The 15964-nt window shown below is 47.3% G+C and overlaps 1 protein-coding gene and 1 non-coding gene across 2 annotated transcripts in view; one reads left to right on the top strand and one right to left on the bottom strand.

Moving 5' to 3' along the window:
* Positions 1 to 12160, bottom strand: part of TMEM233 (transmembrane protein 233) — a 30282-nt gene extending 18122 nt beyond the window's left edge. The window contains exon 1 of the mRNA XM_007464872.1: positions 11975 to 12160. Coding sequence (XP_007464934.1) covers positions 11975 to 12160 — 186 coding nt within the window. The remainder of the gene's footprint in view (positions 1 to 11974) is intronic.
* On the top strand, positions 2392 to 2464 carry TRNAG-UCC (transfer RNA glycine (anticodon UCC)). Its single transcript has one exon. It is a non-coding gene; the product is annotated as a tRNA-Gly (tRNA).
* Positions 12161 to 15964: the final 3804 nt, after the last annotated feature.

Below are 15964 nucleotides of genomic sequence, written 5' to 3'. Positions count from 1 at the left end.
TACATATTTTTTTAAATAAAGTTATTTATTTATTTATTTATTTTTGGCTGCATTGGGTCTTCGCTGCTGCGTGCAGGCTTTCTCTAGTTGCAGCGAGCGGGGGCTACTCTTCATTGCGGTGCGCAGGCTTCTCATTGCGGTGGCTTCTCTTGTTGCAGAGCACGGGCTCTAGATGCGCAGGCTTCAGTAGTTGTGGCATGTGGGCTCAGTAGTTGTGGCTCACGGGCTCTAGAGCGCAGGCTCAGTAGTTGTGGCGCACGGGCTTAGTTGCTCCGCGGCATGTGGAATCTTCCCGGACCAGGGCTCGAACCCGTGTCCCCTGCATTGGCAGGAGGATTCTTAACCACCGCACCACCAGGGAAGTCTGGAGGTAGGTGATATTGTTTCCAGTTTACAGATGAGGAAACTGAGGCTCGGAGGTTAATTAGCTTCATCAATGTCACACGCCAGCAAGCAGGGAGCCAGGAATCAAAGCCTGGTGGACCTGATAACAGAATTTGTGCCCTTAACCTTTACAGTTATAACACTGTCCATATTCCTGCCACTCAGAATCATTGTAGACATTTTGGAATGCTTTCCAGACTTCCCCCCCCCATGCATGTTCATGTGTGTGTGTGCATACAGGTGTGTGGATACTTTTAATTGACAGAATGTGTAAGACCGTGGGATCTTACTGCGTGTACAACTTTATATTGTCTTTTTTCCCCTACTTGATCTTTTACTTTAAACATTCCCCTGCATCATAAAAATTCCTCAAAAGCATGATTCTAACAGTTATAAAATATTCTATGTTCTAAATGTATGTATTATAATTTAGTCAATCTCTTCTGTTGGAATCAATCTTTATCTCCATCTTTAATCTTTCACATTTAAACCACAACAATGACAAACATCAATTAAGCAGTTACTCTGAGCCAGGCACCAGGATTCATGTATATTAACTCACTTCATAATTCATTTCATAACTAATGCTGGGATGAACATCTAATATGTAACGTTATGCCTCTCCATTTAGTTAATTTTTAAAAAATTTTTAATCTCTTAATGAAGCTTTCTTTGTATAGATCTTGCTTGTTTCCTAGGTTTATTTCTGGTATTTAAATTTTTTATTTGCTATAGTGACTTTGGCAGTATTCTGATCTATTGAGTTGCCAATGCTGAAATCCTAACTTTAGAACATGTTCCCTTTGCTTCAAAACACCTATTCTCTCTTTCAAAACCATGCTCATCTTTAACCTCCCTTTATCTCTAGTAGATATCTGCCTAATGGGAAGTAAGTAAGGTTTTCTCTCTGTCTGTCTGTGTGTGTCTCTCTCTCTGCTTCTGCTTCTCTCTCTCTCTCTCACACACACACCTGTGCAAACTTACATCCATGTCTGAACATAGTCGGAGATACTTCTGTCCAGGTGTAAGAACTCTCTTTATATAGATCAATATTGTCTTAGATCCCAAACTCCCAGATAGCAGGTTTCATCAAAATAGCCTGATGGATGTGGGTACTCAGTAAATATTTTTAGTAATAATGTCTGAGTTTTCAGAGGACTCTGGGGTTTCTTGTTTAGATTTTGCTTGCTCCTAAGTTTCTTTGCCTAAAGGTAGTGCTGGGAATTCAGAGACTAAGCTTTTAGATCATAAGGCACATTTCCTTGTCATCACCATTCATCTATTCATGCTAATATGTCTCCTTCTTGGGCTTCTGGGCTGTTTCTCTCTATAAATATCTTCAAGGACAAGTGAGAATTGTCCTTTTGCCTGTCTATCACTAAAATAAAAAAACTAGAGAAAATTCTGTCAGGCTTGATGGAGAGTATTACACGAATGTTTCTTGTATCAATGGAGCAAGGCTATTAAAAGAAAAAGCTCTCAGAACATCAAAGCTGTGTTCCTATCCAAGGGCAAGCATAGTCATCTGATTATAATGCTTCAAGAGGCCAGACTGTAAACTTCATGGGGGTGAGGACTGTCATGTTTGATTTTGTCCACTAGGGTCGCCTTTCAGAGCCTTGTTTCCTCATGGATAAATGGGGAGAACCGCTTTCGTCTGTGTCTCACTGGAATTTTGTGAGGAACGAGTGAAACTGTGTCCATGTGAAAATGCTCTGAGAAGTAAATACATGTGGACAAATGTAATAATACTAATAATACTAATAATAACAGCAATAGCACACTATCAAAATTATCCAGAACAAAGAACAAATGAAGTTATTAGAAGAGGCAGTTACATATAGGAGGTATCCTTTGGTTTGGGTAATAGAAAGCATGAGGTAAAGGGTAAAGGAAACAGAAAGACAAATTTCTGAATTCTACCTGTAGAAAAGAAGCTAATGAGGGAGGAGGAACATCAGCAGAAGTCTGGCTGGGGGACACATTACAAATATCTGTGTTGGGGCTTCCCTGGTGGTCCAGTGGTTAAGACAATGCACTTCCAATGCAGAGGGTGCAGGTTCGTTCCCTGCTCAGGGAACTAAGATCCCACATGCCACATGGTGTGGCAAAAAAAAAAAAAAAAAAATCTGTGTTGGGCTCAGTATCAAAAAAACCAAAAAACCCAGTCAAAAAATGGGCAGAAGACCTAAATAGACATTTCTCCAAAGAAGACAATACAGATGGCCAACAGGCACATGAAAAGATGCTCAACGCTGCTAATTATTAGAGAAATGCAAATCAAAACTACAATGAGTTATCACCTCTCACCAGTTAGAAGGGCCATCATCAAAAAGTCTACAAACAATAAATGCTGGAGAGGGTGTGGAGAAAAGGGAACCCTCCTACACTCTTGCTGGGAATGTAAATGGGTGCAGCCATCACGGAGAACAGTATGGAGGTTCCTTAAGAAACAAAAAATAGAGCTACCGTATGATCCAGCAATCCCACTCCTGGGCATATATCCGGAAAAGGTGAAAACTCTTAACTCAAAAAGATCTATGCACGCCAATGTTCATAGCAGCACTATTTACAATAGCCAAGACATGGAAACAACCTAAATGTCCATCGACAGATGAATGGATAAAGAAGATGTGGTGTGTGTGTATGTGTGTGTGTGTGTGTGTATGTGTGTGTGTGTGTGTGTGTGTGTGTAACAGAATATTACTGAGCCATAGAAAGAATGAAATAATGCCATTTGCAGCAACTTGGATGGACCTAGAGATTATCATACTAAGTGAAGTCAGACAGAGAAAGACAAATATCATATATCACTTATGTGTAGAACTTTAAAAAAATGATACAAATGAACTTATTCACAAAACAGAAATAGACTCACAGACATAGAAAACAAACTTACGGTTACCAAAGGGGAAAAAGAGGGGGAAGGGAGAAATTGGGAATTTGGATTTAACAGATACCCACTACTATATATAAAATAGATAAACAAGGACCTATGGCATAGTACAGGGAACTAGATTCAATATCTTGTAATAAACTATAATGGAAAAGAATCTGGAAAAGAAGATACATATAAAGCCGAATCACTTTGCTGTACACCTGAAACACTGTAAATCGACTACACTTCAATAAAAAATAAAAGCACAACATCTGAGCAGGAAAATAAAAAACTGTGTTGGAAGAAAGGTAGAGAGGTGGGTCTTTAGGCAAGAATGTTAGGGATGAAACACCCTGCATTATTACTCTAATAGCAACAATGGATCAACTCATTAAAAGTGAGAACCGATGTATCATTAAGAACAGTATTTCCCAAAATGTGTTCTGTGGCATATTAGCCTGAGGATCAAACGATGCTAGGCAACATGCTTAGTAAATGTCCCATGCTATACTGTTCCATCCAACAGCCAGAGGAAACAGCGGTTGGCCAAAGGCTTCACAAGACCTCCAAGGAAAGCAGACAGTTCACTTTTGCTTAACTCAGCATCTGACTTCTCAATTTTCCCCCCGGTATTCCCTACCCCTTTTTTATTGATAAAACTTGTTTATATCAGGCAGAACCAGTTGTTTGAGAAGCATGGTTTTGGAAAATATGGTTTAATTCCTGAACTTGCAGAACTGGAGATTTCAGGTATATTCAGGCTCCTGCTCTGAAGGCATCATACTTCTGGACGAGCAGCTGTGAACTGAAGAGTGTTAGTTGAGAACAGAAATCAATTTCCAAAGGCGGACCCACTGGCCTGCAGTGTGTGGGGTGCTGGTGAGCTCCAGATGAGCCAGGAAAGCTATCCTTGGGAACCAAGCCTTGGCTAACTTCTCAGCAATGCTTGGCATTAGCCTGGGTCTCCTGGGTATTTTCCAAAAAAGTTTTGGCAGAAACACAGAACAGAGAGGGGAAGGGAGTGTAATCCCCAGAGATAAAGGTAGGAACAAATTTTGGCCTCTGGAGCCATTCATTCATTCATCCATCCATTCATTCATCAAGCATACATTACTTATCAACACTGTGCTAAGTTGCTGGGGCTAACAGTGCAGCCGCAAGGGGTGCAGAGAAGGAAAGGTACTCTGAGAGAAATCTGTTTAGAGTATAGTGAGTACAACCTAGGGTGAGGGCAACAGGGCAATCAAGAAGGGCTTCACGAAGGCCTTTCCAGCTGAGCTTTGAAAGAGGAGTGAAATCTGCATTTTAACAAGAGCTTCAAGTGGCTATATTTTGAGGAACACTGTTCTAGGATATAAGCCCTCCTACCTGGCCTTCTCTTGAGGACTAGTTGAAGGTGTCCTTCAAAGTCATCATTAAATTTCATTACAAGTCATGGATAAAGAAGGTCTGGTAGATATATACAATGGAATATTACTCAGCCATTAAAAAGAATGAAATAATGCCATTTGCAGCAACATGGGTGGACCTGGAGATTGTCATACTGAGTGAAGCAAGTCAGAGAAAGAGAAATATCGTACGATGTCTCTTATATGCAGAATCTAAAAAGAAATAGTACAAATGAACCTATTTACAAAACAGAAACAGACTCACAGACTTAGAGAACGATTTACGAGAACAGACTTATGGTTTCCAGAGGGGAAGGATGCGGGGAAGGGATAGTCAGGGAGTTTGGGATTGACGTGTACACACTGCTGTATTTAAAATGGATAACCAACAAGGACCCACTGTAGAGCACAGGGAGCTCTGCTCAGTGTTATGTGGCAGCCTGGATGGGAGGGGAGTTTGGGGGAGAACAGATACATGCATACGTATGGCTGAGTCCCTTTGCTGTGCACCTGAAACTATCACAACATTGTTAATTGGCTATACTCTAATATAAAATAAAAAGTTAAAAAAAATTTATTACAAGTCAGACACAGTTTGCTTATTAACGAATGACAAACTGCACCTCAACCATGGCCTGTTTTGCCAACTCATCTAATAGCTGCTGTTTTGTTATCTGGGCAAAATGTTTAACAACTTTGGGAGGGACTTTCTTTTCTCCTTAACAGCAACAACAAAACATTTTATTACGTAAACTTTCAAACATATTAAAAAATTAACAGAATAATGTAACAAAACTCCATGTTCCCATAACCCAGCTTTAACAACCATCCATTAGTGGCCAATCTTGTTTTATCTATATCTCCCATATTATAACAAAGCCATTATAAAATTTTATCAGTAAATTAAAAAATTTTTTTTTTTTTTTTGTGGTATGTGGGCCTCTCACTGTTGTGGCCTCTCCCGTTGTGGAGCACAGGCTCCGGACGCACAGGCTCAGCGGTCATGGCTCACGGGCCCAGCCGCTCCGCAGCATGTGGGATCCTCCCGGACCGGGGCACGAACCCATGTCCCCTGCATCGGCAGGCGGACTCTCAACCACTGCGCCACCAGGGAAGCCCTAAAATGTTTTCTCTTACAGGAACACACAGATTAGCATCTTGTACCTCTAATAATCTAGGACTTATTAGATTGAAAGGACCTACTGAAAGGATCCTAACAGCAGTTTAAACTCTATATTCCTAAATACGAAATGTCAGTGGCCACCCTCTGCCACATATTGGGGAAACTTATGAAAGTAGCCATCCAGGCAAGGGGCTGCTTGGGTAATGCGCATATCTAAAAGTTATGGGTATTGGGGCTTCCCTGGTGGCGCAGTGGTTAAGAATCCGCCTGCCAATGCAGGGGACACAGGTTCGAGCTCTGGTCCTGGAAGATCCCACATGCCGCGGAGCAACTAAGCCCGTGTGCCACAACTACTGAAGCCCACGTGCCTACAGCCTGTGCTCTGCAACAAGAGAAGCCACCGCAGTGAGAAACCTGTACACTGCAATGAAGAGTAGCCCCTGCTCGCTGCAACTAGGGAAAGCCCGCGCACAGCAACGAAGACCCAATGCAGCCAAAAATAAATAAAATAAATAAATTTATTAAAAAATAAAAATCTATGGGTATTTATAATAGAGCTTTCCAACAAAGCTGACACAATTCAGGCAAAGTCTCTGTCATCTGAAACCATCTTAACACTCTTCAGAGCTTCAAGCACAGGAATTCATAAGAAATAAGTCATAGGTGTCCATAATATTAATAACCTATTTCTCAGATGACAATGATGTGGAAAGAGCCACAGAAGGAAGAGAGAAATCACACTGAGAGACCCAATGAGCTACAGTATTTAGAACTTCAGCTTATAAGCAATGTAAGCCTCCTGGGTCAGCTACCTTGACCAAGATCTATTATTTCCAAGTTCTGCCTTGGTCACTGAAAACAACAAAAAAACCCAAAACAAAACAAACAAAAAACCATCAACCCCCCAAAAAAACATACACAAAAAACAACTCCCTTCTAAACCTACTGAAGTCCAGTTGAAACACAGCGTTGACAGCGTTGATGGATGAGCCCTGGTAGAGCCTGAGTCAGATAGAAAGAACGCCCAGTTTGGTTTGTCTTTCATCCTGTGGATATTTACTTTCTTTTTGACCACAGACCTTGTCTTCTAGAGCAGGTGTGGTCAGGCTCTGGGCAGGACTGTGGCTTACTGTGCCAGCCCAGGTCCAGATAATGGATTTTGACAATGGCTTCAGATCAATCATCCATTACCAACTGCATCTTTTGCTGGTTTATGAGACCTGTTGCCTTGTTTTGAGGATTTCTCTGTGCCTTTTGTTTTCTGTGCTGGAGCCATTTTCTGGATCCTGTGTCTTTCTCTTTCCTGATTTGCTTCCTTGTATTCAGGGAGCACATCCTCTCATAGCTTTCTGAGAAAAGGTATATGTCAGATGTTTTTTTGAGGTCTTGAATGTCTGAAATTAATATTTACCTTCAGACCACAGCAGTTATTTATTCCAGTGACACATTTACTGGTCACTGTTTTTATTTTTCATCAAATTTTGCTAGTCTCAATAAAAATAGAAAAACTGCTACTGCTCCTGGAAAAGGTAATGGCTTGTATTCCTAAAATATATGCATAATCATCCTTATTGAATTCATCATCATCATCATCAATACTTATGAGTTCTAGCTGTGTTTTAGGTAATGCCATGAAACCATTTAACTTTTATCGTTTAATCTCCACAACAGCCCCTAAGTTGGTACTGTCACAACCCTTATTTTACAGAGTTGAAAAATCAAGCCTCAGAAAGATTCAGACAGCTGCATGAAATCACAAATGTAGCAAAAAGCACAAAAGGATTTGAACCTCGCTGGTTGGTATCTAGACAGATTCTGTTGGTGTGAGGGAGAAGTTCTGTTGAAAGAAGGCTTATAATTCACCTAATTAAAACTCATTGGCTATTTTGTATCCGTACTTAGAGTGACCGAATTGGTTCAACTATGCAAAAGACTGTATCATAACATCATAAAAAATGGAGGCTCGGCATGGACTCACTTCCAGTCTCTTGAGCCAGGCAGCAAATTCCAGCTACAAAACCAACAGGCTAAATTCGCCAACACTCCTGCAACTTGCCTGGACCCTTTTTTCTTCCAGAGGGCAGAGACCTTGCTGATCTTATTTACCACTTGACAGAGGTAAAGGAGTATACCAATGCCTGGAACAGAGCCTGGCATATAATAGGTGCTCAATAAATATCTGTAGGATGAGCAAACATTCATTCTCCAGGGTAAAAGCCATGTGGATTGTCTCCAGCATTCTATCTTTCGCATGGAATAAACAGAGATAGCCAGGGATGAGCGGGACCACAATGCATGAGGCCTGAAAACCACCCTGGGCTTTACTTTCCAAGCCATGTGCTGCATCTGTATGGAGGAAGGGTGCCATTTTCAAATTCATATGTGCAATATGGGCTAGCAATGGCCCAGTCTTAGGGAAATTCTTGAGATATGTGTCCCTGAAATTGAGTACAGTTAAGTGCACTGCAACAAACAGACTTTCAGGCTTCCCTGGTGGCGCAGTGGTTGAGAGTCCGCCTGCCAATGCAGGGGTCACGGGTTCGTGCCCCGGTCCGGGAGGATCCACATGTCACGGAGCGGCTGGGCCCGTGAGCCATGGCCGCTAAGCCTGCGCGTCCGGAGCCTGTGCTCCGCAACGGGAGAGGCCACAGCAGTGAGAGGCCCGCGTACCGCAAAAAAACAAAACAACAACAACAACAAAAAAAAACAGACTTTCAGTACTTGGGGGAAGCTAAGACTTTCATGTCCCTGCCTCTGACAATGCTTGACCCACCAGTGTTTCAATACAACAAACCATATTGTACTGATTCTCATCGGTGGTGCACTGCCTCGCAACCAGGACTCTATTACCTCTGCACGGGATGGTTAAACGATCACAGATGCCCACAGCTTGAAGAACCCTCTTCTCAAATGTATATTTTTCAAAGTAGTTTTATTATCCCCTAGCACCTACTTCAACTCTGTGATTTTACAGAAGGCTTCTCAGGCTTGGTTTAATAAATGAAGATATTGTTTTGAGATTGCTGGCTCTTTTTACTGGGAACTAGTTATACTGAGCCTTGTGAATATGCATCATCTCCCAGTGTTTATTGATTGGGGTGCTATTGAGTTTGGGGTAGGTCAGTTCTTCATTCGGGCGACAGCCTCCAGCACTATAGAATATTAATATTCTTAGCCCCTCCCCAAATGTCAGTAGTGCCCCAAATCACTGAGATACACAAATACTCCCCAATATTTCCAAGTGCTTCCATGGGGAATAGCACCACTATTTAGTGCCTCAATTTATCACAAATTACAGATGAGTAAGATCTGAAAATAGCCAGGATTGAACATCACAAGACTCCCTGGGGAAAGAACACACCTGGCATTTGGTGGGCCACCTTCCTCTTACACATCCTTCCACTTCCTCTTCATCCTTTGGATTTTGGAGTCTTTATTATGAAACCTGTCAAATCGGGACATGCACTGTTTCAAAGGGAAAAAGCTTCCAGTACCTTAGAGGGAGTGCAATGAGGAGGGTGTAGGAAGCTCTTTTTAGAATTTGGATTTCATTAATTTGACGTTCTGTTTGTTTTCATACATGGCATATGTGTTTCCAGATTCCAAATCTATCCATCTGTCTGACAATTATTGCCCGTACCTAGCACAAAGCTGGTGGCTTGACACGGTTTTCTTCTGTTTTATCCTTACAACAGTTTTGCCTCCACTTAAAACACCTTTTACATTCTCATTTTCTAGGTGAAGAAACCAAGGCTTTGAAAGGGTATGGGGCTTGGCTATAGTCAACTTTCTGACTCCAGTGTCTACTTTCTGACAATAGAATGGACTCTATTAAATCTAGTAAATCTAGTGAAAAAGTCTTGGTGGAGGGAACGAGGATGAGGGGACCAGAAAAAACTTTCTATTCGAAACACATACAAGTCTCATGCCCCAGGACACACCAAGTAGCATCGCTAGTGTCCAACCTGTCACCACCGGCTGGAGTTTTAGCTCAACTCAGATGAATGTGGGGTGCGGGGAGCCTTTGCAGGCAGTTTTCTCATTGGCATTGGGAAAGGGGTAAATCGGCTGTCGATTCATTAATAAACCAGGACAGAGTGTGGACACCAATACCAGCCAGAGAGTCTGCTGCTGTCTGGAGAATGTGGCTGCTGCATCCTCCCCCTGCTTTGCTGCCAAAAAACACAAAAAACAAAAAGAACCCAAGACCGGATATCTTGGGAGAGGAAGGGAGGAAACTGGCTGGTTGGTCCAAAGGAACCTGATACGGTGGTTCCGGGGCGCCAGTACAGGATAGAGCAGCAGGAGTAAAACACACATTGTGACCCATTAACACCATTCATTCATTCAGGCATTCATTCAGGCATTTTGTAATATTTATTGGGCATCTACCACCTGTCAGATTCTCTTCTAGGTAAAGGTACAGCAACAAAAAACAAGCAACAAGCAAATATCCCGGCCCTCAGACAGCTTATATTCGAACGAGGGGGCACACACAGTAAGCATGTTAATAAGTGAAATAATGTATCGGATGCAGATGAGTGCTTTGGGCAAAAACTATCAGGGAAGGGAGAATACAGCTTGTGGGGGTTTGATTTTAAACAGCGATCAGAAAAGCCCTCAGCAAGTGACAAGTGAGTAAAGATCTGATACCACCATCATGCTGGGCACTGTGCCAAGCGGGTCACACTTTATCTCATTAATACAACAACCCTAAGACATATGGCTTTGATTATTCTCATTTTACAGACAAAGAGACTGACGTTAAGAGAGATGCATACAGCTAGCTAGTACATGGTGGAACTGGGATTTGAACCCAGGCAGTCATAACTTCAGCGGCTGAACGCTTGAATGTTGGTGCAGATAACCTACAGACGGGGTCTGAGAGAGGGCAAGCTGCGTGTGCAAATGAGGTCTGCGCGTGTACCCGCGAAGCGAATACGGAACCACCCACGGGCCAGTGGGGGCGGGCTTGAAGGGGGGAGGGGGGCGGCGGCTCTTGATCTTTACTGAGCTGAATCCGGACTCTCCCGGGTCTGTGTCTGGAGAGTTCGGTAAGGCGAGGTGGGTGGACGGGGGAGGGAGCTCACTGCAAGGGTTGTCCCGGGACAGGGCCCGGCCAGCTGCTCCAGTCAATAAGGTTAGGACCTCGAGGGTGCTCCTTGCCCTCCCGGTGGTTCGCACGGAGCTCCTACCTGGGCGGAAGAGGGCGGTGGAGGCGAGCTTCGGAAGCGGGGACTGGAACGCTCAGAGAGAGGCACGCAGTTCGGGAGGCCAGGGCAAAGGGCGCGCGGAGCTGCACGGGGCACGGGAGTCCCCAGTGGGCTCCCGGGAGCTCCCAGGCCGTAAGACCCAGCGGTGGAGGGGCGCCTGGGAGCCCTTGGGGGACACCAAGAGAGGCGGGCACAGGGCCCCGCGCAGGAAGTGAGAGAAGGACTACGACATGCTGGGGCAGAAGTGTAAAAGGTGAGCTCGCACACTGCCGGTGAGAGGGGCACAGGGGTAGCCCAAGAAAGGCCTGGAGAGCGGGCTCACTGGAAAGCGGCGTCAAACGGTGCCGCAGAGAGGGCGTGCTGAAGTGTGGGACCAGGGGTCTAGAGGACATGGGGGATCGCCTGGGGACCCTCAGAGAGTGGCGGAGGCGGCGCTCCGGGCGCGGCAAAGAAAGGACTCCGTGCTAAGACAGAGACAGTGCCGCGCGCTGGAGAGGCCGAGCCCCGGCGGGGCAGAGCGGCGCAGAGCCTGCGCGCTCGGGGGACGGGGTGTGCTGCTGCCTGTGAGGGTGACGCGCTTTGAGGCTCCAGACAAACGGGTTGAGAAGAATCCGATGAGCGCCCAGGAATGTCAGAGGAGGCCGGGAGAGAAGCGGGAAAGTCCGGGGAAGAACCTCCCCTGGACGGAGAGAATGCACCACGGGCGCTGCTGGAAGAAGTGGAAAGCGGACCCGGGGGAGGCTTGGGCCGGGCTCTGAGAGCCACAGGGAGCGCAGTGGCGGCGCTGATGGCTGGGGGGAGAGTGCGGAGAGCCCGAGAAAGGTGAGCAGGGGCTGCGGAGGGCAGAACACCCCCGGTGCACGCGGGCCGTGAGGAAGGGAGCGGCCGAGGGCGGAGAGTGCGAAGAGCCCCCAGGAGGGGCCCCCAGGAGGGGCTCTACACGCCCAGGTCGCTCCTCCCTGGCTGCTGCGGGCCCTCGTTCACTCACCATGATGGAGAAGACTAAAGCCACGATGTTGATGGGGTACGCGGGGCAAAAACACGAGACGATGGCGAGCCACAGGTAGTTCTTGGGCATGGGCACGTCCTCCTCGGTCTTGTCATCCTCAGTGTTGGCCTCGGGGCTGCTGTCCAAAGCCCTCTTGAAGTCCGAGCTGGGAGCGTACTGAGACATGGGCGAGGCGCACGGTGCAGGGAGGCGGTCGGCGAGGTCTGGGGCTCTGGCCGCGGGCTCCCGGCGAGTCGCTGAAAAGCCAGCGGCGCGGGGCTCCAGGGAGACGTAACCTCACCCCTCCGGCGCCCTTCACTTGCACCCGCCTGGCCTCAGGGACCCAGGCCAAGAGCCTCCGCAGGAGAGGGAGGGAGGGCGTGGGGGAGGAGACAGGGAGCCTGCCAGCCTGAGAAACAGGGGGAAGGCACTCTTGGACGACACACCCAGGGCCCAACAGGCAGACACCCAGACTCGGCAAAGCAAAGACTCTACGTTGTAGACTGGCTGACCTACAGGCTGAAGATGACCAGCTCATCTTTTTAAGCGGCTGAATTTGAATACATTCAGTGTCACAGCAGGCAACACAGCTCTATCCAGTTGGCCATCCAACCCTACTGAGGTGCCCAAAGACTCATTACTTCCTCCTGACTTTAAGGATTTGCTTCCCGCGCCTGGGAGCCCTTGGGGGACACCAAGAGAGGCGGGCACAGGGCCCCGCGCAGGAAGTGAGAGAAGGACTACGACATGCTGGGGCAGAAGTGTAAAAGGTGAGCTCGCACACTGCCGGTGAGAGGGGCACAGGGGTAGCCCAAGAAAGGCCTGGAGAGCGGGCTCACTGGAAAGCGGCGTCAAACGGTGCCGCAGAGAGGGCGTGCTGAAGTGTGGGACCAGGGGTCTAGAGGACATGGGGGATCGCCTGGGGACCCTCAGAGAGTGGCGGAGGCGGCGCTCCGGGCGCGGCAAAGAAAGGACTCCGTGCTAAGACAGAGACAGTGCCGCGCGCTGGAGAGGCCGAGCCCCGGCGGGGCAGAGCGGCGCAGAGCCTGCGCGCTCGGGGGACGGGGTGTGCTGCTGCCTGTGAGGGTGACGCGCTTTGAGGCTCCAGACAAACGGGTTGAGAAGAATCCGATGAGCGCCCAGGAATGTCAGAGGAGGCCGGGAGAGAAGCGGGAAAGTCCGGGGAAGAACCTCCCCTGGACGGAGAGAATGCACCACGGGCGCTGCTGGAAGAAGTGGAAAGCGGACCCGGGGGAGGCGTGGGCCGGGCTCTGAGAGCCACAGGGAGCGCAGTGGCGGCGCTGATGGCTGGGGGGAGAGTGCGGAGAGCCCGAGAAAGGTGAGCAGGGGCTGCGGAGGGCAGAACACCCCCGGTGCACGCGGGCCGTGAGGAAGGGAGCGGCCGAGGGCGGAGAGTGCGAAGAGCCCCCAGGAGGGGCCCCCAGGAGGGGCTCTACACGCCCAGGTCGCTCCTCCCTGGCTGCTGCGGGCCCTCGTTCACTCACCATGATGGAGAAGACTAAAGCCACGATGTTGATGGGGTACGCGGGGCAAAAACACGAGACGATGGCGAGCCACAGGTAGTTCTTGGGCATGGGCACGTCCTCCTCGGTCTTGTCATCCTCAGTGTTGGCCTCGGGGCTGCTGTCCAAAGCCCTCTTGAAGTCCGAGCTGGGAGCGTACTGAGACATGGGCGAGGCGCACGGTGCAGGGAGGCGGTCGGCGAGGTCTGGGGCTCTGGCCGCGGGCTCCCGGCGAGTCGCTGAAAAGCCAGCGGCGCGGGGCTCCAGGGAGACGTAACCTCACCCCTCCGGCGCCCTTCACTTGCACCCGCCTGGCCTCAGGGACCCAGGCCAAGAGCCTCCGCAGGAGAGGGAGGGAGGGCGTGGGGGAGGAGACAGGGAGCCTGCCAGCCTGAGAAACAGGGGGAAGGCACTCTTGGACGACACACCCAGGGCCCAACAGGCAGACACCCAGACTCGGCAAAGCAAAGACTCTACGTTGTAGACTGGCTGACCTACAGGCTGAAGATGACCAGCTCATCTTTTTAAGCGGCTGAATTTGAATACATTCAGTGTCACAGCAGGCAACACAGCTCTATCCAGTTGGCCATCCAACCCTACTGAGGTGCCCAAAGACTCATTACTTCCTCCTGACTTTAAGGATTTGCTTCCCCTGCCCCATCCTCCTCCTTCTCAGACTTTGAACACTGAGCCCCACTGATTTCTTTTCCTCAACAGGTGGGCAGGGAACAAGGTGCTCAGTTTGGGGCCGAACCCTTCACACACTGCACAGGGGGCCTCTGGAGACTGGAGTGGAGTGTAGACAGGCAGTGGGCACAACCCGGTCAGGGCCCGCCCCGGCGCCCTCCACTTTCCCCCAAGTGTGGAAACAAGGAGTCCTTCTCTGCTCCACTTTCCCACCTACAGGAAAGAGAGAAGCAGGTGGATCTAACTAGTGTAGACAACCCAGGTGGTTACTGGGATGGAAAGGAGAGACAGGGATCCACTTTGGGAACCGGGGTGAGGATAGCAATCGTACCAGTATCTGGGCAATTTATGAAAGATGGTACGGACCAGAACTGGGGCTCCGAACCCAGACAGAGCTGGGAAGTCATCACATCTGAGTTGAATGACCTCAGGGAAATTCCCTCACCTGACTGAGCTCCTATTTTTTCATCCAAAAAAGGTGGAATAATGAGAGACCCCTGCCTTATAGGGATGTTGTAAAAACTATGAGATTGCACGTCAAGCCACGTGATTCTAAGGGCTCAATAAATGTTAGCTATTATTAGAACGATATTTCCCCCAAATATAGTCGTTATACAGTATCTCAAACCCAATATCCATTGTTGCAAATATTTCATGAAAAATCCAGATAGTCTCAGCTGGCAGGGTCACAAAGAAGTGCAAATAATTTGTGTACAGCCTCAAAAAAAAGTTGCTCACACCATCATACGGAGAAATGAGATGAGAAAGTATTACTCATCTGCTTGGCTTTCTCAGAACGTGCCTTGGTTATCTGGGATGCTCTCACTCATTTCATGGGCCACAGTGATTTGAATATCTACCTCCCTCACTGGACTGCAAACTCCCTGAGACAGGGAACAGTCTCGCTCATCTTTGTGTCAGCCCTTGGTACAGTATCTGGTATTGTGCTTAGCACAGCTTGCTGGGTGAACATACAAAGATGAAACATCACTTATATGTGGAATCTAAAAAAAAGATGCAAATGAACCTATTTACAAAACAGAAATAGACTCACAGATATAGAAAACAAACTTATGGTTCCCAAAGGGGACAGCAGGGGTGGGGTGGGGAGAGAGAGATAAATTAGGAGTTTGGGATTAACATATACACACTACTATATATAAAACAGATAAATGACAAGGACCTACTGTATAGCACAGGGAACTATATTCGGTATCATGTAATAACCTATAATGGATACTGAAAAGGGCTATCCGTCTACATATCGATCTGAATCACTTTGCTGCACGCCTGAAACACTGCCTGAAACACTGTAAATTAACTGTACTCCCATTTTTTAAAATGATTTAAAAAATGATGAAACAGTACAACAGTACCTTTCCCACCATATGCCTTCTCCCCCATTTTGGTTGGTTAATCAAGTGAGAATAAGCCAGAGAATTAGATTCATCTACTGAGCTCTCAAGCAAGCCTTTGCCTTGGCTGTTACCTCTGCCTGGAAAGGTGTTCCCCAAGACTGTCACAGGGTGCTCCTTCTATGCCTCAGCTGTCAACTGAAATGTCACTTCCTCAGAGAGACAGAGAGCTCTTTAGATATATCTAGTGTAGGTCCCCATAATTATTATACATTTTACCAGCTTTTTGGGGGGGGTGACATGTATCACTATTGTAATTTATTTTGTTTACTTGTTTGCTGTCTGTCCTTTCTTGAGACTATAAAGCTCTGTAACCTGTTCAGGGCTGTATCTCCAGCACTTAGAATTGTCCTGGTACATAGCAG

This window comes from Lipotes vexillifer, unplaced genomic scaffold (genome assembly GCF_000442215.2).
Source record: "Lipotes vexillifer unplaced genomic scaffold, Lipotes_vexillifer_v1.1 scaffold2030, whole genome shotgun sequence".
Lineage (NCBI taxonomy): Eukaryota > Metazoa > Chordata > Mammalia > Artiodactyla > Lipotidae > Lipotes > Lipotes vexillifer.
This window is presented reverse-complemented; position numbering and strand designations above follow the sequence as displayed.